The sequence below is a fragment of the Sprattus sprattus genome (assembly GCF_963457725.1).
Source record: "Sprattus sprattus genome assembly, chromosome: 8".
Lineage (NCBI taxonomy): Eukaryota > Metazoa > Chordata > Actinopteri > Clupeiformes > Clupeidae > Sprattus > Sprattus sprattus.
In genome coordinates, this window is record NC_137927.1 from 1523796 (window position 1) to 1549509 (window position 25714).

The 25714-nt window shown below is 40.7% G+C and overlaps 1 protein-coding gene across 1 annotated transcript in view; it reads left to right on the plus strand.

The window, feature by feature from the left end:
- Positions 1 to 25714, plus strand: part of dnaaf1 (dynein axonemal assembly factor 1) — a gene marked incomplete at both ends in the record, with an annotated part of 69800 nt that overhangs the window by 17098 nt on the left and 26988 nt on the right. Inside the window, 4 exons of the mRNA XM_080844170.1 lie at positions 17276 to 17367; positions 17737 to 17958; positions 18068 to 18234; positions 19540 to 19661. Coding sequence (XP_080700296.1) covers positions 17276 to 17367; positions 17737 to 17958; positions 18068 to 18234; positions 19540 to 19661 — 603 coding nt within the window. The remainder of the gene's footprint in view (positions 1 to 17275; positions 17368 to 17736; positions 17959 to 18067; positions 18235 to 19539; positions 19662 to 25714) is intronic.

The window sequence follows — 25714 nt, forward strand, 5'->3', positions numbered from 1 at the left end:
TATTTTCTGGAAAACAGCAGTTGACGAAGCACTGTGAATCCTACCCTCTTCCACAGAATTAAGAGACAGGGCACAACCACACAAGCCACGAACAGCAAATACAAATTTAACAGTCTGCCCTCAAAAAGTCCTTAACGAAAACCCGCAATCCTCCGTTACACAAGGCTAGCGAAGTAGCCTAGCCCCACACCAAAACCATACCGGCAGCTAGCTAGCCTAGCTAACCGTATTAGCATAAATGCTAGCGAAACCTAGCATGACAAGCTAACTAAACAAAATGAGTGTACAAACAAATTGGAAAATAAACGAAACAATGACACACCTGGAAAACAGCAGTTGACGAAGCACTGTGAATCCTACCCTACAATGAATAACAATAGCATACATAAATATCAATACACTACAATGCTAGTCATTACCACCCTCTTAGCCCCCAAGCTAACTAGTCACAGGCTTATCCTATACCATGTGACACTAAACTAATATATAATAGCACAGAATTAGACCACCACAGTCACCACCACAATAATTATGTATAAGTGTAGAAATTAATGTGAAAATAACAATGGGACTTTGATCAGTGGTGGATGAATGATTATAAAGGGGATAGTTGTGAGAATAGACAAGGGTTGAAAATAGACAGCCTACCTCTTCCACAGAATTAAGAGACAGGGAAGAGGTGACAGGCACAGTGGGATATAAGAGAAGAGAAAAGTTAGAGAGGGAGAAGGAGGGGGGGCAGGAACCCAGATCACCCAAGGGTGCCACTGGTAGGTGTGTCAAAATAAAACCCATCTTTGAGTAATTCTATATGCTATATTTGCAACCTGTTACATGTACACAAAGAACGAAATCTTGTTTAACTCGTTAGAAATGGTCAGAAAGTAGCCTAGATAGCACTGTTTGCGATAACCCTGATCTTAAAAATGACAGACGTCCCACATAACGTAATTAACTAATTTATTAAGAGGAACAGCAAACATGTATTAACAATATTTACAAGAAGAAGTTTCAATAGGATATTTAAATTGTGTATACAAGCAACGCAGACACGATGAAACTAACTAAATTATTAAACACAGACACACACGTTCTGTTTTCCATCCTCCTGGCCATGGTGCGGTCACGGATGGCCCGACACCTCTCACACTCAAAGTCCTCTTGCTCTTTGAAAGTAGACAGGACAGTGACAAATGTATTAGAAACATGGATAGCGATGCGCTCCAACTCGCGGTAACGTAAACACAGGGTCAAAGTGTGCTAAAGCGTTCTTAAAACACGGATGACAAGCGACACACCTGCTTTACCCACATCTGAAAAACACATAATAAAACGGGTGCTCCACTGCGACTTGTTAAAGGGGGCATGGCAGCCCATCAAATACCCTTGTACAGTACAAGTTGTACTACTCACCTATTTGAATGGCATTCGACGAGCCTTGTGTGCTAGCAGGAGGGTCGTAGCACTAGCAGACTCCACGGACTGGCGAACGTTTGTTGAAAAATAAAAATAATTTAATTTAGGTAGCTTTGCCACCTTCTCCTGCAGCTCTTTTCTCTCTTGACTTTTCTTACTGCCGCTTTTGTGTTTATAAGACATTGTCAACAGACTCGTGTAGCCTTCACAATAGGGTATAGCAGTCTTGCTCCTTTGCTATTGACAGTTAGCAGCCTTAATGTCACTCTGTTACCTTTCTCGCGAGACAAATATTTAAATGATCTGGTCCATTAACAGTGTTAAACTAACAGTGTTACCCAGAAATCCCCATTGCAAATCTGAAATTCTGAATGACAAAATACCAAAGAAAATAACTTACTCGTTTCATTGAATCGTTTTTCTTTATTGTTTCTTCAGTGTATGTAGGTTAATCATGTGCTGTTGTTTTAAATTGCTACTATTTTTTTTGCAAAAATAATACCTACCATGACAAAGATACGTACGGTATTATAGGAGTATAAATAGTTGTCGAGACACCTACAGAACTCCTTAACTAAAGAGGTTAGCGCTGAAAACTTTAGCTAGAGTACTTGAAGGCCAGGGCCCGCGGGCAGATCCGTCTGTCTAACTTGAATTGACGTTAAAGTGGCCTGCATTGAAGTTAACGGGGCCTACTACGTTAGACGCGAGTTTGGCATGAATAAAAAAAATAATAAAAGGCTTCAGGCCACCGGGCAAATGCCCGCCATGCCCTATGCCCAGTCCAGCGGTGGTGGGTATGAATATGTGGAGTACGGCCTTGTTCTTGTGAAGGCTATGTTATTGTTTTCTGTCTTTAAGTTTTATGTTTCTCAAAACTTGAAAGATGTTTTGCACTACAGTTTTGTTAGGGTTGCATCCCTGTTTTTTAAGTTCATGTTTTAAGTTTATCACAAGCAATCATTATTTTGCCCTACAGTCTTGTTAAGGCTAGGTTTTAAGTTTACTTTTACCAAAGGCAGCTTTATTTTGTACTACATGCTTGTTAAAATCAATCTCTTTTTGCACTATGGCTATGTCTTAAGTTTGCTTATTTCAAATGCAGCTTTAATTTGTACCACAGGCCTGTTAAGGCCATTTTAAGCCGTGTAAGGTTTAATGTTTTAAAATGTTTTACTTGTATCAAGCAATCTCTTTTTACTTATTTTTAAAGGCAGCTTTATTTCTGCACCACTTCCTTGTGAATGTGTTTATTACATGCACTACTAGAGAGTACTTGTTGGTCTACTGCAAAATAAAAAAAAACTATATTTGGTTACATATGTCTGTTTCTTTGTACAGCGTCTACTTGGTTCCTGTGCCTGCCTGCATACTTTGACCCATCATCCAGTTGATGGTATAATTTGAAAGCAAAGTCTCTGTAGAATCCACATGAGGTGACAAATATTTTATGATGTACTGTCAAGGAGTTACAGGCAAAAATGTTGTGTTATAAGCCTAAAATATCGGGATACGTATCGTATCAGACGTATCGCATGTATCGCGATACATATCGTATCGCGACCCCTGTATCGGGATGCGTATCGTATCGCGAGGTGGTTGGCGATACCCACCCCTAGCAGATACCCAACAATATCTTGGGAGATTGGTTCCTGGTCCCTGGTGCTGATATTAAAACCAGTCCAGCTGGGGATTGTCTGATTCTCTGGATCTGTTTGCCTTGCAAGTGCCCACACCATTGTCTTCTTTCTTGCAAGAAGAGCAGCCTCCTTGGTTTCCTGGAAATAGTGTTCCCTGGTTGGAATAGGTTGTGGGCCCACACGTGCACCTGGAATGTATATCACAATTAAATTGGATACATAAAATAGATACATGATTATAGCTTCATGCTAATTTCCAAACCTGCTCACCTGCTATACTTCCAGGCCTTGGTCTTCAATGGTGACTGATCTCTGCTTCAGTTTCTCAATGTGTGGAAGATCAGTTCTTGACAGATGTGGTCCATAGACATTGGCCTGTACCACTATGCCATTAACTCTGTGTGATGTACCCTTTCCAGTGAGGGTTTCCTCAAGTCTATCAATATTATCCCTCGCAAGATTGGTGAAGACATGAGGCTTGATGGAGGCTGGAAGTACAACTCTTTGGTTAGAGGCTGTTGCTAGTTTTTGGAGACACAGAGCAGTGTTGTTCTCTTCAAGCTGGGAGTAAGACACCCCATGCCCCAACTTTTTCAGTGTTTGTATGAGCTCAGTATTACCTGTCAGTGTTTTTACAGCATACGTGAGTAGAATGTGCTTTGGTGTTTTATGTTGACCACCTGTGACAGCGTATATTATGTCCTGACTAAATGATTGAACCAAAGCAGTGATCTTCTGTGTTTGAGTTTTGGTGTCAGGATTTCCAGTGAGCAGTCCAAAGAGAAGCCGTTCTAGTTGATCTGGTAAGGTGATACAACCACTATCTTTCACATCAGATGGATGCAAGGATGCAAACACGGCGCTTTTCGGCGCCTCCCTCTTTTTCCACGCCAGTTTGGGTGACTTGTGTGAATCCTGCAGATCCGAAGAGTTTTTTTTTTTAGGGGGGGGGGGGTCTGATAATTATTTTATCAACAGTAATTCTGGATTGCCTCCACCAAAATGTAAATAAGAAACTAGCAAATCAGCAGCAACTATTTCCCAAACCCTCGAAATATATTGCAATGGAGATTTAACCTTACTTTCTGTTTGAAGATAACGCTGCAAACCCATGACAGCACGCGATATGCTTCCATTGCTTTGAGTGGGCTGTGGTCCACGTCACGATGGATGGTTTAGAAATCGCGTCGCTCATAACGGTGTCATGGGTTTGCAGCGTAATGTAGCAGATAGTGTTGAGGAATGGGTTACTTGAATTTGGACGACTTACAATTATTATAAGAGTTGAACAACATTAAGGCTGTTATTTCCCGTTATGTGATTGCTGAGATATCCATAACGTTGTATTCAGTCTTACTGGTGGTCCTTTTGTAATACCAACAGGTGCACTTCGTTGTGGATACGTAAAGCCTACTGTTTTCGCTACGTGTTTAGCATGACATAGCATCGTCAAATTTACACCTTGCAACCGATTAAGTGAACTCATTTTGTTTAATTTTTTAGAGTTAGAAAGTAAAAAGTCTCGAGTAGCACAGGACTCCCATCTGTATGAGACTGTTGTGGCAAGTGCACGGCTCTGTTTGGTATTGAGTGAGTGAGCCTAGCGAGTGTGCAGACAGACAGTGATAACGTTTAGTAAACAGACTTGGAGCAACTGTCCGACCCAAGCTGGTGAAAGCTGCCATAATCAGCTGCTGGATATAAAGGTATAGCTTAAAATAGTAAAAGAAACGAAATGGTTAAATCATCACGAGTGATTGGTAGATATCGTGGCTCTATTTTATCATGCTGGTTCATTAATCCTGTGGGTATGCTACCCTATTCAGTAGCTCCACCAGCTAACTAGCTAGTGAACTCTAGCCTAAAATGTTAACCTTCTCACTTGAGCTACAAATCCCTACCATGCTACCGTATAATTAGCACCTATCTCAGCAGATGTCTTCAATATGTTTATTGTTATAAATGTGTTAATTTCTCTTCCTAAAACCCACTAGAGGACACTATTTAAAAGGATATTTTCCAAAAAATCTTATGGGGGAGCATGCCCCCAGACCCCCCTAGTTTTGCTGGAAAAATAATACATTTAAATTAAATATACATTTTCTGACCTGAATATGCAGAGGGCAGAACAGCCTATTTTTGCAGTTTATTAATAACTTATTTTTCACCAAATAACTCAATTAGTATTACAAATTGGTAAATTCGAAACTATATTACAACTTCCACTTGCTCCTGCAGTTTCATTGCAACAATTTCAATAAGAGTTTATGTTTCGGAATAAAAAATGATATATATATATATATATATATATATTGAATATTCCAAATTAGTGTTGGTGTATGTTGATGTTCAGAATTTCATTTTACTCTATGTGGGTAGGGGATGTCGGGGGTCGGTGGCAATGTAATTATATGGATATTTGCCGCGGGGCGAGGGCTTCGATTACCTCTCTCTTTTTTGACCATACATGTGTTTGCATCCCTGTGGATGGAATGGCCAGGGGGTCACTGTCATCTCCTGTTTAATGCTTGATCTGATATGTGAAGATGTCTGATCTATGATCTTGTTGACATTGGTTGACTTGGCCCTCCAAACGTTGAGTTCCCTCAGCAGATTTTGATTTTCCAAGACAACATCCCTTCTAGAAACAGTTTGAGGAACCATCAGCAATTGACCGATCGCGAAACTCCTCCCTAGAACGGCCCTTGTCCAATCATACCTTAGCAACCGCTACTAAGAGAAGAAGGTCCGACAACTTTGAGGTCTGAGCAGCATGGTTAAACAGTGTGCCTACGGGACTTGTAGGTATGACATGAGGTACCCTGAGAGATTAGAGGGATACGTCGTTTTTTTCCCCTCCCCCGAAGCCCAAAACACAGGCGCAAAAGTGCCAGCTGTGTATTAAACAGTGTGGTCACCCCACACCCAACTAAATATATCGCAAAATACACATATGTCTGCTCCAAAGTAAATCAAACTGCTTGCTGCCAGCTAGCTATCGCTAGGTATGATGGCTAACTATCTAATTGAGAGAAAATCCCCAAACAGTTATGGTTCATGAATACTTGTATTATTACCACTAAAATAACATAACTAGTCTCTCCAACCAAAGTGTTCATGTTAAAAAAATATAATGTTAATGGAGTATGTGCCCGTCTAAATGTCACTGCACTGTCTGTATGATGGCTCGCAGAGCTGTTGAAGCTATCGACAGCAAACGCCAGCATTGAACAAAACTTTTAACGAACATTTTGTAGTTTGTATTCATGCTTGATACAACATTGAACAGAACTTTTAACGAAGACTTTGTATGTATGCTGCTGGCGTTCGCAATCGCCAGCTTTGATAGCTCAGCGTGCACATTTACAAAAGGTTACTGACAGTAACATCAGCATTGCTAGCTAGGATAGTCACCATGACCATACATAGCTCCAGAGTCTCTCGCCAGAGACGGAATACATAATAAGAATAATCTTTGGAGGTTATTAGCTAGCTTGAAATATTGTATACAGATCTTACCTAGTGGTGAAATAACATGACTAGTCTACAAGGTTGTGCTGGTTGCATTTCAATGAAGAGGTCGTAGGGTTTCTATTTTTATTTATTTTTTTGAGACCTGTATGCCTTTGCTTCAATTATTGTTGTGTCCACTTCGTTGTTGATCTTAATATTTTGGATATATTCTTCCACTACATATTGCAGTCCATTTTGGCTTGATCTGGAGGATACCGCGGAGGTATTACTCCAAAAATCATCACTCATACTGACAGTTATAGCGATCGTACCCGTACTTGCCATGCTTTAAGGTTGACAGTTCCGTGAATTGTGTCGGACCTAGCAACAATAACTAAGGGGCGGAGCCCTGGCGATCGGTCAATTTGGCTTTGTCATCTGGAAATATATCGACAGAATTTCCCAGTTCATTTTCAAGCGTCCTTCGAATGTTCTTCTTTGTTGAATCCCGCAGGCTTGTAACTCCAGCAGATAGCATCAATGATGTGAGCTTTTTGAACAAAGAAGTGACCTGTACAACTGTTTTGTTGGGTATGATATCAGTTCTGATATACGCAAAAGGTCTTTATAGGCTTCCCTTTCAATCCTTTTCTACTCTTCATCACCATCTGTTCCTGCATCGTTATCTTGGTTCTTGGGCTCCTTTTTCTTGATTCTTGTAATAATAATAATAATAATAATAATTCAGTTTTCTATAGCGCTTTTCTAAATACTCAAAGACGCTTAATAAATTTGTATATTCCTTATAGCATGAACGATGATAGTGGGCCTCTGCAGCAACTACATCTCTGCTTGTTACTGCTAGAATCTTTTCATCTCTTTTTTGGGTGGCACATTCTCTTAGTGTTTGGTCAGCATTTAATGTTACCGCTTGTGTGAGTTTTTCCCTTGACTTGGAGCCCTTTACAAAATTCTCTTTTCATTGTGAAAAGGCTCCGGCATTTTCTGTGATAGTGGATTCTTGGGACTTCTTCTTCTCCAAGGTCTTCTCCAACATTTGTACTTGGGGCATAGTTTCTCACTTTGGCTGCGTCAAGCAATGTTATCCAGGATTCAAAGTCTTTAAGACCAAAGATTCCATCATCTTCTTCTCATGTTTCATGGTGTATGATACACACTTCAGATTCTTTGTACTGGCTGTCAGGGTATAGGGTAGGCTACCACTCGTGAGAAGGAAATCACCGGCAGATTGTCGCAGGACATTACGCAGATCTTGTTAAGCACTGACAAAGCATGCATGTGCAATGCACATCATAGGCTTGATTTATTCAATGCAATGCCATTTTGGAAAGTGTTGTGCGTGTGTCTGCTGGTAACAAGAGGTAGGCTAATCAGCGAATGTTTCATTTGTTTCGCCAACTTTATTAGTAGACGGGCAAACCCTGTCTCTGCGCTTAAGCTGCGTCCTACACATGAGAAAGTGGAAGCGCCTGGAGAGGAGAATTGCGCGTCTCAAACGCGGTTACTATCAAACCTGTGTGAAGTTGGCCCCCCGTCTCATTCAAAATATTGAAATAACACTGCTGTTCGTTAGTGCTAGGTTTGTGCTGGTTTGTGCCGTAAAAATTATCGTTTGTGCTGGTAAGGATTTTGAGTAATTCAAAATTGCATTTTCTGGCAAGTGACGTCACCCAGCCCCCCGTTCACGCCCAAATCTCATCAAAATAGTCCCAATCGTTAGTGCTACGTTTGTGCTGGTTTGTGCCGTCAAAAGAATTGTTTTTGCTATTATGGTTTCATAGACATTCCCGTTCGATTTTTCACACATGACGTCACTCAGCCCCCCCTCCACCTTCAAATCGCGTCAAAATGGTCTCTATCGTTAGTGCTACGTTTGTGCTGGTTTGTGCAGTCAAAAGAAATATTTGTGCAACTATAGTTTAAAAGTTATTCCAGTTTGATTTTTCTCACGTGACGTTACTCAGCCCCCCGTCCCTCTTCAAATCGCGTCAAAATGGTCTCTATGTTTAGTGCTACGTTAGGGCTGGTTTGTGCTGTTAAAATAAATGTTTTTGATACTTTACTTTTTAAGTAATTAATAAAACTTTATTTTCCCTTCTTGTTATGTAAACAGACCACTTGTTATTCAACCAGCCCCCCTAGAACGTTCAAATCGTGTCAAAATGGTCTCTATCGTTAGTGCTACGTTTGTGCTGGTTTGTGCAGTCAAAAGAAATGTTTGTGCCACTATAGTTTAAAATATATTCCCGTTTGAATTCTTTCATGTAACGTCACTCAACCACCTTCAAATCGCGTCAATATGGTCTCTATCGTTAGTGCTTCGTTAGTGCTCTTTTGTGCTGTTAAAAGAAATGTTTTTGATACTATACCTTTCAAGTCATTATTAAAACTTGATTTTGCTATGTTTTTTTGTTATGTAACAGCCCTCTGTCAACGTCAAATTGTCATACAAATAGTCTCAATTGTTTGTCCTAAGTTTGTGATTTTTTTCTGCTGTATTTGTACCAATTAGTAAATGTTTATAAACTATTGTGAAGTGATAAAATAAGGGGGATATGTGAATGAATGAATCCCAAAAGGATTTGTATGAAGGCCACCGATTGTCCGTTAAGAACAGATGATGTCAAAGTCCTAATAACAAAATAAGAACGGTATGTATTTCCACACGCACACTCTCAAGATCTGGGTGGCAGGATGAACGTGATTTGACTGATGAACACGCTAATGATGACGCTCTCCTCCAGCTTCTGTATTGACAACAACTGGACAGGTGGGTCAGGGGGTGCGGGGGACCATGAAACTGGACTTGTGATAGCCAGTGAAGGTCAGGGTCTCTATGGAACTCTGGGATCAAGTGATTGGGTGACCTCTCTATCGTTCCCCAATCCCTTTTGACCTGCACAACGGGGTGTACAGCTGGAAGCCGCTGGTAGAGAGCAGGTTTTTGAAGAGGAGTAATGAGCGACAGGATTACTGAACACCACAATGAAAGGTAAGATATAGCACCCAACATTGCAATTGTGCCGCTAATTACTTTTAATACGGAGAATGGCATCTCCGGCCTTGCCATGGGTGTCGGTAGGAAAATTACTAGGGGAGCCAAAAACTCCTTAGTGCTGCTTGAACGTTTTGCGCTAGAAGTAGCCTACGAGGGCACATTGTAGGCTACCTCATCACAGGGGAAAGGGCGTGAGGAGTCAGACACGAGGAGATAAAGGTAAACAAACACAGGAAGAAAGAACACGTGACAACACAAGGGAGACAAAGTTATAAAACAGAAAAAGGGCAGAGCACAGACCTGACAATAGTATCACAAACATTTATTTTAACAGCACAAACCTGGCACAAACGATAGAGACCGCGATTTGAAGGTTGACAGTGGGCTGTGTGCATAACAAGGGCAAAATCAAGTTTTAATAATGACTGAAAAAGTATAGTATCAAAAACATTTCTTTTAACAGCACAAAAGAGCACTAACGAAGCACTAACGATAGACCATATTGACGCGATTTGAAGGTGGTTGAGTGACGTCACATGAAAGAATTCAAACGGGAATATATTTTAAACTATAGTGGCACAAACATTTCTTTTGACTGCACAAACCAGCACAAACGTAGCACTAACGATAGAGACCATTTTGACACGATTTGAACGTTCTAGGGGTGCTGGTTGCATAACAAGTGGTCTGTTTACATAACAAGAAGGGAAAATAAAGTTTTATTAATTAATTAAAAAGTAAAGTATCAAAAACATGTATTTTAACAGCACAAACCAGCACTAACGTAGCACTAAACATAGAGACCATTTTGACGCGATTTGAAGAGGGACGGGGGGCTGAGTGACGTCACGTGAGAAAAATCAAACTGGAATAACTTTTAAACTATAGTTGCACAAATATTTCTTTTGACTGCACAAACCAGCACAAACGTAGCACTAACGATAGAGACCATTTTGACGCGATTTGAAGGTGGAGGGGGGGCTGAGTGACGTCATGTGTGAAAAATCAAACGGGAATGTCTATGAAACCATAATAGCAAAAAAAATTCTTTTGACGGCACAAACCAGCACAAACGTAGCACTAACGATTGGGACTATTTTGATGAGATTTGGGCGTGAACGGGGGGCTGGGTGACGTCACTTGCCAGAAAATGCAATTTTGAATTACTCAAAATCCTTACCAGCACAAACGATAATTTTTACGGCACAAACCAGCACAAACCTAGCACTAACGAACAGCAGTGTTATTTTAATATTTTGAATGAGACGGGGGGCCAACTTCACACAGGTTACAATCAAGGGTTCCGCACGCTGCAGCAGCTGGGCAGCAGTTCAGATCTTGGTCCACAACTGTGTTTGACTTGTTTTGAAAACATACATTTTACCCAGGCCAGCAATCATCATTGCAAATCTGAATATGACAAAAATACCAAAGAAAATAAGAACTTATTAATTTCATTGTATCGTGTTTTAATAGTTTATGTAGTGTATGTTAGATTAGCATACTTTTATTATAGCTTGCTTCCTCCACACATAATACCTACCTGTTAAATGGGATATATATCATTAAACACTCTTCATAATTATGTCAGTGTGATTAGCTATATAGACGGCACGCGTCGTTGATTTTCAAAAAGTAGAATGTAGTGGCAGAAAAATTTCGTTAGCGCCTCTCCCATTATGACGAACTCGGCGACTGTTCGCCTGAAGTATAAACACACCTGGTCTGGACGACACTTTTTTTTTGTGTCGGCGACCTTTTCAAAAGTGTCGTCTACCGAAGTATAAACTAGGCTTAAGGCGATTAGCAAACACAATGGACCATTAGAACACCGGAGTGATAGTTGCTGGAAATGGGCCTCTATACACCTATGTAGATATTTCATTAAAAAACAGATATTTCCACCTAGAATAGTAATTTACCACATTAACAATGTATAGAGTGTATTTCTGATTAATTGGTGGCCAAGCAGCGAAGCCACCTTATGTTTTTGGTGGCCAAGCAGCGAAGCCACCTTATGGTTTTCTATCCATTATTATTATTATTGGTGGCCAAGCAGCGAAGCCACCTATACCTCGTTTCCACCGGGGCTGGGCCGGGCCGGTGCCCAATCTGGCACCAGTTCTTGTGATTCCACCAGGGCCTGGCTGGGGCCGGAGCTGAAAATCGGGCACCGGCCCGGCTCCCTGGAGGAGCTGGGCCCAAATCGGGCTCCAACTACCTCACAGAGGTGGGCGGAGTTAACCCACCAGAAACAGAAATTTCCGTCGCCATTTGTTTTAGCCATCAACTAAGATGATGAGTGAAAACGATGAAAACATACATGGAAAATCGATCCAGTAGTGGACCATGGATTAAATAAATACCTCGATAGCAATTTAACCATCAACAGGAATGCAAGACAAAATTGAAAAGTCAGTAAGGAAAGCTAAAATATATGAGGGAATACGAGGAGAGTCGGAGATAGCAGGGTTCAAAAGGACAACAGACCTGATAACAAACACATTACAACTAATAAAGAAAGCTTTCTTCCATCAAAATGTGTTGGTTTGTCTGCCTTCTATACATTAAGTCTTTCAATCTGGCTTGTTGTTTTTGTGTGATATTACACTTGAAATTAGTAGTTGACTAAGCAAGTTCTTGTAGCCGCTAGCTAACTAGCACTAGCTGTCGTGAGGTACTACTATTATAGTTGTTATGCTAGTCAACTTCCATCATGAGCTGCATTGCCTGCTCGTAGAAAACTCGTAGTTGCATCATTAACTGAGACCGTGATGTAATGCTGGTTTTGTATTGTGTGTACTGTAAAAGACGTGCCACTTGAAAACGAAAAAGAAAAATATCTCTTGACTAAGCAAGTTTGTGTAGTAGCTAGCTAGCTAGCACTAGCTGCTGTAAGGTACTGCTAAGGTTGTTATGGCAACTGGTTAGTATATATCAGTGTAGTAGCTAGTCAACTCCGGTCATGAACTGCATTGCCACTCGTTTGATCTACGTGAGGAAATATAGAAACCTGTGGCCAAGTAAACAGAACTTTAACTTTAGGTCGTATGTTACTACATGGTATTAAAAAGTTAAACATAATTCAAGTTTTTATCGAAATTAATTTGCCTTCTCGCTGGAAGAAGACCACTCGTGAATAACTCACAACTGTAACCATAGGAGCATGTCATAACATTCCATGACGTTTAGTTTTGGTGCTGGAACCGGCTCCGGCGGTGGAAACGCAGGCCGGTGCTGAAAGGAACCAGCTCTGGCTCTGGCTCCGGCTCCGGCACCGGCCCGGCCCCGGTGGAAACGAGATAATAGTGTTCTTCTATTTATTATTATGTTTTTTCTTCTGCAATGGGGAGTCTATGGCAGCCCCTAGAACCACATGGTCGAAAGTTGTGAAATTTGGCACACTTGTTGGGACCAGTCCCCTCATCAATTTCACCAAGTTTCATGTCTCCCACTCCAACCCTCTAGCGCCACAATGGGTCAAAGTTGAAGATGTGTTTACACATGTTACTTTTGAACCATATGCCGCATTTTCCAAAATGAGGTATCGTTGGATTCCCTGGATCAAGACCAGTTCAACACACTATATGACATCATAAACAGTTAGATTCTCCGTTGTTTTGAATGTTAAGGAAAAGCGTTTTTTCGCAATTCCTCCTTCAATTCTTGTTGAATCTTCTTCAAAATTGCCACACATCATCTTCAGACCAAGCCTCACAAAAGTTATTCCCTGGTGTTTAGATTTTCGCAACCATTTGTTAGTTACAGTCTATCAAATTGATGTGGCTGCCATTTTGAATGAATGAATATAACGTTTTTGGTAAATATCAAATATTCATCAAATGTGGCACAGACTATCTTCAGACCACAATCACCTCGACTTGTCAAAATAGGACTGAATTACAGCTGTTTAAACTGTTAAAAACTTGGTCCAAATTTGACAACCATTGCCACAGGAAAAACCGCTTCTATTTTGAGACAGTAACTGAACTCTGTGATCTCATCACAGACAATAGCTCACTAGGTAAGTGAGTTTGTGATTGGTGTCCTGTAGTTGGCAGCCTCATCGGTTCAAATCCAGCCTCTGTTGAGTATACCAAAAGCCTCTTCTGAGGGCTTCTATGGGTCATCTGACCTGCTTGGCCACCACATCGCTGCTTGCAACTATATTTATGTTTCTTCTTCTGCAATGGAAGTCTATGGCAGCCCCTAGAACCGCATGGTCGAAAATTGTGAAATTTGGCGCACTTATTGGGACCAGTTCCCTCATCAATTTCACCAAGTTTCATGTCTCCCACTCCAATCCTCTAGCGCCACCAATGGGTCAAAGTTGAAGATGTGTTTGCACATGTTACTTTTGAACAATATGCCGCATTTTCCAAAATAAGGTATCTTTGGATTCCCTGGATCAAGATGAGTTCAACGCACTCTATGACATCATTAACAATTATATAGATTCTCAAGCTATGTGAATGTTTAGGAAAAGTGTTTTTTCGCGACTCCTCCTACAATTCTTGTCGAATCTTCTTCAAAATTGCCACACATCATCTTCAGACCAAGCCTCACAAAAGTTATCCCCTGGCGTTTTGATTTTCGCAACCGTTTGTTAGTTACAGTCAATCAAAGTGATGTGGCCGAATTGATTTGGCTGCCATTTTGAATGAATGAATAATACACTTTTGGTGAATATCAAATAGTCACCAAATTTGGCACACTCTTTGGGACCAGTCCTCCTATCAATTTCACCAAGTTTCATGTCTCCCATTTGAACCCTCTAGCGCCACCAATGGGTCAAAGTTGAAGATGTATTTACACACGTTACTTTTGAAGCGCATGGTCAAGAGTTGTGAAATTTGGCACACTTTTTGGTACCAGTCCCCTCATCATTTTCACCAAGTTTCATGTCTCCCATTTGAACCCTCTAGCGCCACCAATGGGTCAAAGTTGAAGATGTGTTTACACACGTTACTTTTTAGCCATTTGCCGCATTTCCCAAAATGAGGTATCATTGCATTCCCTGGATCAAGACGAGTCCAACACACTATCTCACATCATACCCAGTTATATAGATTCTCCGCTATTTAGCATGTTAAGGAAAAGCGTTTTTTAGCGTTTTTAGACCAAGCCTCACAAAAGCTATCCCCTGGCGTTTTGATTTTCACAACTGTTTGTTAGTTACAGTCAATCAAATTAATGTTGCCGAATTGATGTGGCTGCCATTTTGAATGAATGAATATAACGTTATTGGTGAATATCAAATATTCACAAAATTTTGGAACAGATTATCTTCAGACCTCAGTCACCTCAACTTGTCAAAATAGGACTGAATTACAGCTGTTTAAACCAGGGGTCTTCAACGTTTTTCAGGCCAGGGACCCCCAAACTGATGGCGAGATGAGCAGGGACCCCCTACTATATAAATTGCATAAAATTCTGTTTATAATATACTGGGCCTAGTGCCAAATAAACATAGCTACCCTGTTATTGTGTATTCAATACTAAGCTATTCAAATAATACAAAGGTTAATATATACATTAACATTTAAATTTTTTATCATTGAATTTAACCTAACATTTTTGAACATTGATTTTAATTTAACATTTAACAACATGAAAGGTACAGGGTGGCCGTGCCACTGCCATTCATAAACATACATCTTGCAAACAACTCTGAGCTAACAATTAATAACAACTTATTAAAATAATTCACAGATATATGTTTTTATTTCATCATACATAAAAAAGGGACAGTGAATCCTCAAGCATCTGTCAATGGCACACATCCTCCCACATTAGTGAGATGTATCTTCTTTTCAATAACTCCTGACTGACACGATCCAACGGATGACGGAGAACGAGTCTGGCGCATGGAGTTGTGTTGACAACATAGATGTTATAGTGAGATTGACAGGTCAACAAACCAATCACACCGCTAGCAAGTTGTTAAGATTGTAGGTAGTAGCATGCTTAGTAGCTAGGGGGCTCATACACCTCGCAAATCCTCTCAGACTTATTTTTTAGTTACAATTAACGTTTTTTGACCTTGTACAGTGTCTATTTCTCTTTATTTATTTTATTTTTTTTCAAATCTAAGCAAAAAAATGTCAAACTAACAATTTATAGGTACAAACAAGACCAGCTATGGAGTTTGGTCCGCCATCTTTTATTTTTGATCTTCGCCCTCTTTAGACTTGAGCAGAAACGCGATCTGATTGGCTAATGCCTGTGCTGTCGTATTTGCATGAAAGGTGCTGTGAGTGAACCGGTGCCCAGCTTGAGAGAGCTCCTGTGGGTAGCTGAATGTGTCGATTGGACTGAAAGATAACGTCTTCTCGATCAATTTATACGTTCGCTACAATATGTTGGATTTATGTTGATGTAAATTTAAAGGGAATAAATACAATTCTGATTCGGAAGACATTTAAATTTGTGGGGGAAAAAATTGGTTGAATTGTTTGTTTTTTTTGGAGAATATTTAAAAAAAATTGTTTTATCAACCAAAGATTTTGCGACCCCCCTGCAGTACCTCCGCCACCACCTCTGTTGAAGACCCCTGGTTTAAACTATTAAAACTTGGTCCAAATTTGACAACCATTGCCACAGGAAAAGCCGCTTCTATTTTGAAACAGTAACTGAACTCTGTGATTTCCATCACCGACAATAGTTACTAGGTAAGTGAGTTGGTGATGGGCTTCCAGCCTTATCAATTCGAATCCAGCCTCTGCTGAGTAAATCAAAAGCCTCTTCTGAGTGAATCAAGGCTTCTTGTGGGTCAGCTGACCAGCTTGGCCACCACATCGCTGCTTGCAGCTATATTTTAATGTTATCTTTTTTGAAAAAAAAAAAACAGTGTTTCTAAGTGACCCCAAACTTTTGAACGGTAGTGTATATATTTCAAAAAATGTGGTTACGCCAATACAGTCAAAAAATTAATTTAATTAAATGTTATTTAACAACTAAGACTTGTTTAAACACATTGTTACAATTTCAAAAAATATTTAGTAAACACTTTTTTAAAATAACTTTTTAGAAGCTTAATTTGTCACTGACCCTAATACATCTGAATAAAAGCTGATTTCAACAACAACTAATGCACCAAGTAATGTTTGGCAAATGAACTCAAGTCAACCTCTCTCCCTTCCTTCCTTCCCTCTAGCCAGCTGGTCTTTCTTCTAGCAGATGTCAAGATTTTCTAAAGCCATAAGAAAATAATAAGCAAATAATGAGTATCTCCCCAGACACTATACAGTTGATTAAGCCCGTTTACTCAGTTCAAGACAATTCAATATCCCAACTATAACAATAGAGTGTGGGTGTGGCTGTCATTTTATATGTGATGGATTAGCATTTTTGAAAGTTCCATATCTTAAATAAAACTTTTTTTATGAGAGAATGGATGTTTTTGAAAATCGTGAAAATAACACCTGTGGAAGTTGAGTGACCCCGCATTTGATTCTGTTCAATAAAATGCATGTATACTGTATGTCATCTCCACATAGACTTTAGACCCATTGTATCTCTAAAACATGTATGTTGCTCTCCCTCTGCTAACAGTGACTGACTACAAAGCAAGTCACTTACCTAATGCTTCACACAAGGTGAGCAGAAGCTAACCATAGTTAGCTTTACCGATTGGGGATCACAAGTGTTCTCACAACAACTTACGTGAACACATCGATTACCTTAGGATTTGATAGCCACAATCTATTGCATAGTATTTACATACAGTTTATTGCCTCCACTGCAGGATCACAAAAGAGTTCCTGCGGCTCCACTGTAAAAAGAATAAACTGTACATCACACCACACCTGAATGATACACTCTATTTACACTACAAAGGTACGTTTGCTGTTTTGTCCTGGCCACCTGTGTGAAATGCTATGTTTCATCTTTTCATTTCACTTGTCACATCTGTAGTTTTCCATATCTGGGTTGGTGTTAAATGGTATTTCTACACATTGGAGGAATAAACATTATTGATCATGTTCATATAGCATTTAGCATTCATATAGCATTAAGCATTAATATATTCCTTCCATTCCATTTTTGACTGAAGCTATCACAAACAGTGTAAAACAAGAAGAAGAAAATTTGCTTGCAAATGTATTGATATGCATATTTTTTGTACTTGCTTGTTTTACTATTTTACCTTCAGGAATATATAAAGTATCTCTCCATCTATCTATCTCTCCATTTATCTATCTGTAGGCTTCTCTGTGCTGGAGAACCTTGATGAATACACAGGATTGCGATGTTTGTGGCTTGAAGTGAACGGGATCCGTAAGATAGAGAACCTGGAAAACCAACTGGATCTCCGCTGTCTGTTCATACAGCACAACCTCATTGACACATTGGAGAACCTACAAGCTCTTCGCAAACTCAATCATCTGAACATTTCAAACAATTACATTAAAACCATCCAAAACCTTTGTGAGAACATACCTACTCAAACCAATCAATCCACAGGCTAACACACACACACACACACACACACACATACTCTATCATGACTGAGAGTTGATATTTCTTTGTTTTACAGCGTGTCTTGGAGAGCTGGCTACTTTGCAGATTTCCCACAATAATCTGGTGAGCGCATCGGACCTAGAGCATCTCTCCCTCTGTCCATCCATCAGTGTGCTTGACCTTTCATATAACCGTTTAAGTGATCCACAAATACTCAGCATATTGGCGCAGATGCAGAATCTGGTGAGCTCATACCTGTATTTAAACTGTATCTAAACTCCCACAGCTACAGAGACAGCTACACTGAAACACTAATAATAAAAAGACTTATGTTATCACGATTGACATGCACTGACTGGCAATAGTGGTTCAGGAGGTAGAGGAGTCGACATCCCGATGGGTAGATGTCTGAGGCAATAACGTGTAAAGCACTTTGAGTGCTTTATGAGTAGGAAAGAAAGTAACCATGGAATTAAGTAACCAGGAGCAGGTCTTACCCATTCTCTGTTCTGGCCTATGATGTGTAAATATGGGAGTCTCTTCTTAGTTCAGGCCTATGATGTGTAAATATGGGAGTCTCTTCTTAGTTTAGACCTTTGATGTGTAAATATGGGAGTCTCTTCTTAGTTCAGGCCTATGATGTGTAAATATGGGAGTCTCTTCTTTGTTTAGACCTATGATGTGTAAATACGGGAGTCTCTTCTTTGTTTAGACCTTTGATGTGTAAATATGGGAGTCTCTTCTTTGTTTAGACCTTTGATGTGTAAATACGGGAGTCTCTTCTTAGTTCAGGCCTATGATGTGTAAATATGGGAGTCTCTTCTTTGTTCTGGCCTATGATGTGTAAATATGGGAGTCTCTTCTTTGTTTAGACCTTTGATGTGTAAATACGGGAGTCTCTTCTTTGTTTAGACCTTTGATGTGTAAATACGGGAGTCTCTTCTTTGTTTAGACCTATGATGTGTAAATATGGGAGTCTCTTCTTAGTTCAGGCCTATGATGTGTAAATATGGGAGTCTCTTCTTTGTTTAGACCTATGATGTGTAAATATGGGAGTCTCTTCTTAGTTCAGGCCTATGATGTGTAAATATGGGAGTCTCTTCTTTGTTCTGGCCTATGATGTGTAAATATGGGAGTCTCTTCTTTGTTTAGACCTTTGATGTGTAAATATGGGAGTCTCTTCTTTGTTTAGACCTTTGATGTGTAAATATGGGAGTCTCTTCTTTGTTTAGACCTTTGATGTGTAAATACGGGAGTCTCTTCTTTGTTTAGACCTTTGATGTGTAAATATGGGAGTCTCTTCTTTGTTTAGACCTTTGATGTGTAAATATGGGAGTCTCTTCTTTGTCCTTTCTCCCAGGTCTGGTGCACTTGTTCAGCTTGTCCTGTTTGGAGCTGGCTAGCTAAACTCTTCATTGTCCCGTTTAGTGGTGTATTTAATGTGTATTATTTTCATTAATATTAAGTGTTTATATGTTAAAGTTGTGTATTTAATGTGTATTATTTTCATTAATATTAAGGGTTTTTAATTCTCTGTGTCTTTTTCAGCGTGTGCTTAATCTCATGGGGAATGATGTCATCAAAAACATCCCATACTACAGGAAGACTCTGATAGTGCGTCTTAATAAGTTGACCTACCTGGATGACCGACCTGTATTTCCCAAAGACAGGTGATTGTGTGTGTGTGTGTTGATTGAAAACGACTTTTTCAATGTTCTCTGTTCTAAAATGAAGCTTAATGGCAGCTGTTTCTAGTGACTTTGGGAAAGTGCGTGATAGCAGTGAGCCCTTAACTATTTGCTAGATATTAGTGTTACCTGTACGTTTCAATGACGGGCATAATTCCTGTGCATTGCCAAGCCAGAATGAACTCTGTCAAATTGGATCCCTTTTATCGATAATCTCTCAGGTTTGGCTCTGATTGTTGTCGGGCAAATCCCAAATCGGGTTTTGTATTTATCGGCCTGGGCCGGGCCAGGTATTTCAATCAATCAATCAATCTTATATAGCGCTTCTCTAGTACTCGAAGTCACTTTACAGCCGTGGTCACCAAACTTTTTAGGCCCAAGATCAAGATGGGTGACCTAAAGATCTACCTATTGAGGCGTTGACAGAAAAAGACTGTCTGGACTCCAGACTGTACTTACAACTTAACTTTATATTTGGCCTAGTTGTAATTAAATGAAATCAAACACTTTATGTACAATATGAACAAGAAAAAACACATTTGCAATGAGCAGGCTGGATATGAAAGGTTTTATTTATCAACTAAATTTACAACACAACACTGACAAATTTCTCATGTGACAAGTCAGTGTGATGGATGTGACTGAACACTGTCTGTGAGCAGTGACGTGCCGTGAGGTTCGCAGCTGGTGAGGCACAGAAACCGGGAGTGATTACGTCATTCCGATCTCTAGTTGTTTTAAAAAATAGAAATGTATACATCGTACATGTGCTTATGGTTTGAAAGAAATTCATCTCACCAGAACTGAAAAATTTTTGTTTTATTGTCTAATACTATTACTTTTGTATTATTATAAGAAGTTATGCGGCTCAATAGTCAACTGACTTTTACAAGGCTATAGGCCTACAGCTAAACGTACAATCGGTTTCCCTCCCACCAATGATATGGCTCATTTCATTTTGTCTAGGGAAGATATAACTACGGTGGTGGGATGCTAATTTAAATGACCTTTTACACAACTCGGACACTTGAATTCGCAGTTTAGAAAAAACTATTACATATTTATTTACACAACGTATTAACAAGCAAACCGTTAAACACTGCAGACATAGCACACAATACCAAAATGTTCTACTGACCGGTATAATTTAAAGTTGGTGCACTTTCGTTGGAGCTCGTAACCGTCAATTTGAGGTGAAACCAAAGTAATCCACTCACGGCTCCCCGTATAGTTCAGTGGAAATCCGTTGTCCTCTTCTCCCGCGATCTACCTCCTCTTCTTGAGCGAATGCAGTCAGTGGCTAGTTTAGCTCAGGCACCTAGTCTGCTCACAACTTCAAGGCAACTTTCCTGCACCTAGCAGTAGGGGTGTAAATCTCTCATGACAAAAACGATACGATTTGTATCTCGATACATGGGCACGATACGATACGAGAAAAGATGCATGTTGATAAAAAACGATTCAGTACGATACGATACGATACGACACGATGCGATGCGATTCGATTCGATGCCGTTCAATTATTGAAAACACTAAGTCAGACATCCCAACCTGCAAAAAATTCTTTCAGGGAGGTATTCCCCCCCTAGGCCTACGTATTTCTGTTGTGGTCCCTAAAAGTTATAAAAGCATAATATCATTCTATAGGCTATAGTTCTATGCAATTCTTTGTTCATTTTTGTTGTTTTTATGTAGCCCTGGCAACTTGATGGCATGAATAATATGCACATAAAATTAAACTTGTTGAACTCACCTCAACATGTCTATTAGAGTAATTTAACCCACCATGGGCAATGCTGAAATCACTGTAACAGATAGTACAGCGTGCAAGACGGTCATTGTGATTTACTTTTATAAGACAGGGGTACACCTTTGTATAGTCTTTTGTAAAATGTCTTATATTTTCTTTTTGGGCGGCACTGTCCCTGTGCCATGGTGCCCCTGTTTCTAGATACACTGAACTGATTAGGCAGAAGATCGGCAGAAGAGATAAAAGCCCGTCCACACTAGGGCTTTGACTTTTGCCTAAAAATCAAATTCGAAGTTCGTTTATTTATTAATATTAATATTCGAATATATTCGAATATTTATTAATAATAGTTTGACCATTAAATGCCTTCAGTAAGACCTATAATATATGGTATAGAACTAAAAAGATGTATATGTTTTGTCCACCAGGGGGCAGTGTATCAGTCAACGTCAATGAACAGGCAACGATGTTTTCAGAACATTATTTATTTAAGGTTGGACACAAACTGTGCGCACAAACTGTGACTTCATCAAAATAAAGATAAATAATTATTTAGCTGCAGACTTTTTTAAGTTGTTCGCCAAAAATACCAGGTGGTTAACATGTTCTGGCTCTAGGGAACAGCGTTGCTTGTTGACTATGTTCCCCGCGGTGGAAAACACCCTTTCCGACCTCACGGATGTCCTTGTCATATTGCTAGGTAGCCGCGTGCCAGTTGAGCGAGATGGGGGTACTTGGGGCTTCTCTCCTTCCACCAATACAGGGGGTTGCTGTCAGACAGGGGTGGGGGCTCATTGTCATAGTCCATCAATTCCCTTCGGACCAGATCTTCAACATTCTGTCTATCTGTTAAAATAAATTTGTCTTTGTTAATGTGTTGTTTAGGCTACGTTTTATACTGCACTTCCCCCCCCCCCCAATGTAGGGCTATACATAGCGAGTTTAAGTTGTTATGAAAGGCAATCGATAATTGAAACGTTTTGTATTATTTCTTATTGATTATAATAGCATAATTATTACCTGCTCCGGCCGAGTTCTGGCAGTAAACATCGCCAAATAGGTCCCCCATCGCACTAAGAGCATTCTTTCCCTTGCGCTGCTGTGGCTCCGTAGTCATCGCGGTCTCATCTTCGCCTTCGCCTTCTGCGTCTGTCTGCTCGCTGAGGTCTACAAGCTCCCTCAGAACCTTGTCTCGCGCTGCCTGTCGCGCCTCTTGTTCCAAATGAACCAGCCGGTGAAAACGGGGGTCGAGGTAGCTGGCTGTGTTAAGTAGCAAGAAGGCATCTTTATCGGGGCCATATCGCGCCTTCAGATCAGTTGAAATCATTTTTTTCATTTCCCTCAGTCCTGCCGGGTCATCGGTGGAGGGCTTCAGCTGTGTCAGAAGCACGTACTGTAGGGGAAGGACCGCTGATGATGTTGGGTAGTCTTCTGTTGACAACGCCTGGGTGGCTACTTTGAACGGCTTCAGCACGTCTTTCACCTGCGGGACAAACACATTTAATTACAAACTAGCGCCACTAACATTAGCTAACTAACATGCTATACTGCTAGCTATACTGCTAGCGGAGGCGATGTGCCACTTGACGTTACACAAAACACAAACTTAGCTTAGCCAACGTTAACAAGGCTTATACGTGTTATTACATTTGCAAACAGTAATGTTAACATTGGATATATAATATTATTTGACCACCCAACATAATTAGCCAACGTTACTACTGACCTTCTCCATCAAGGTCCACTCCACACTGCTGAGCTCCAGACGGCTGAGTTTCTTCTCCATTATTACTGCTGCAACAGGGGCTTGTTGATCAGCTGCCCGACAGATCATGTCATATGTACTGTTCCAGCGAGTGGAGCAGTCGTTGATGAGCTGGACTTGTTTGAGACCAAGGAGCTTCTGCTTGGCCTCCAGGAGGTAGCTGTCTGTAGGGGAGTGCTTGAAATGCTGAGCGGCAGCCTTCAGGCAGCTAACTGCTGTTGCAACGGAACGCTCCGAAAGCCCCTTTCTCGCTGCCAGATTGATTGTATGAGCCATGCACGGAATATCCGTGATCTTCAAGTACCTCTCTACAGCATTGACATAGTTTGTCGCATTATCAGTTGTGATGGCAAGCACAGACTCCCGCTCCACTTGAAAATCCTGTAGAATATTTTCGATGCATGTGGAGACATTCGCTGCTGTGTGAGCGGTTTGAAGCTCAGACGTGTCGAGGACGACATTTCTCATCTCCCAGTCCTCATCGATGAAATGGGCTGTGACCGTAACATACGACTCGGTAGCCAAAGAACTCCACCCATCAGTGGTCAGTCCAAGTTTTTCTCCACGCATCATTCCCCTAATGTCATCTTTGGTTGTGTCGTACAGCGTCGTTATTTTACCACTGATGGTCCGGTAGCAGGGGATCTTGAATCTCGGCTCTAACTCGTGGATCAAAGCTTGAAACCCGCTCCCATATATAACGTTAATGGGCCTCATATCTTCGCAAATGAACCTTGTTATTAAATCGGTCGCTCTGCTTTGACGGGTATAGGGAAGGCCTCGTGAAGGTGCGAACATGGTGTCAATTCTCGCCTGCCTCGTCCCCAATCCCTCCCCCTCCCCCTCCCCCTCCTCCAGCTTGCCGGGATGTAGGGTAGACAGGTGGGCCCTCAGGTTGCTCGTTGTCCCGTGGTATGCAAGTTTAGTCCTACATATTCTACACACGACCTTATCTTTGGCGGATATTTTCCCCTGTTTTTCAAAACCAAAGTAGCGCCACACGTTGCTTTTGAGGTTGCCAGGAGTGTAAATTTCGATCACCTCATCGGGAGCGGTTGTCGAAGTTGACGCGGCCATTGTTCTGCTAAATTGGCGGTAACCTGGATGCTAACGTCATCTACAGGAGCCCAGATGACAAATGACAACCTTGCTAACGAGCTCGCGATTCGCACAACTTCATGCGTGAAAGTTTCGGAATCTGAATTGAAAAATAATGCCATTAACAAGTTCGAATATTAAGGGCTGCCTAATATTCGTACGAATATTTATTTAATTTTTGATATTCGAATTATATTCAAAGTCGAAGCCCTAGTCCACACTGAAAATTGATTGGTTGACTTACCGAAACAGGCTAATCAGGATGCTCATGAGGCACACACGCACACTGCCTCACGCAGGCACAGTCTCTAGGTCCCTCTCCCTCTCTGTCGTGCGCGCGCTACACAAATGCAAACGCGGTTTGGAGCACGTCTGTCTCGTGTGCGCGGTCTTGTTCGCGACTTTAAGTAATTTGCGGGCATCAGGGAGTCGTTATCAATATGTGGGAGACTCCCGGAACTTCCGGGAGACTTGGGATGTCTGCACTGGTATTTGCACTGTTCATACAGTGCTTATAGTTATGTTAGGACATCATGATGGCTCGGTCTCGGAATCATGACTATAAATGTTAAACATAATTGTTAATGATACAAATATTCTCCTATTTATTATTTTATAATTACTTAAATCCGAGGATGTCTGTAGAAACACGCAATGAACAACGATGTATCTTCCTTGGCTGAAGTAGCTAGCATAGCATCGGCCATTGAAAATGAATAGCGAAGCTAGCATAGGCTTGTTGAGAATCTGTCATTGTCTCCAGGTCCTTGCGTAAATACTGAGAATACAGCCTGATTGGTTTATGCTATGCGGGCTTTGGCCAATGGCAGGCTGTCATTATTCTGACTGAGATAAAATGCAACAGGCCAGCGAGTGTTTTGTGAGGGACAAACGCTTGTGAACCGATTCATAACTTTTAAATCGGGCAAAGACCGGTTCATGACATTTTAAAACCGATACGGGACTTCACGCATCGATGTAGTCATATCTTACACGCTAAAAACGGATATCGATACGTATCGGTTATTTTTTACACCCCTACCTAGCAGCCTTTAGCGAGGTTTGTGTTGCGCATGAATACTTCCCGTTGGGAAACGTGAAACACTCCAATGCAAATGTCAATACCTTCTGTCCCGTCGTTTGAAGCAAACATTTTAGCTCCGCCATTGGTCTCCCATTATTAATCATTTCACGTTTGGACTGCAAGTCCAGTTTTGAGAACTGCTTCAGCTTAGCATTACAACCTTCCATTTTCGCTGTCAAGTAGAAGTGTAGAAGAAGACCAACTTTAGAACCAACATATACCTGACAATTGCGCTCTCGCTCCCCCCTTCACTGAGGCAGAGGTACTGCCTGCCTCACTAACATTATTTTTCAATGCGTTTTGAGCTCAACTCAAAGGTTCTACGCTTGCGCACGCAT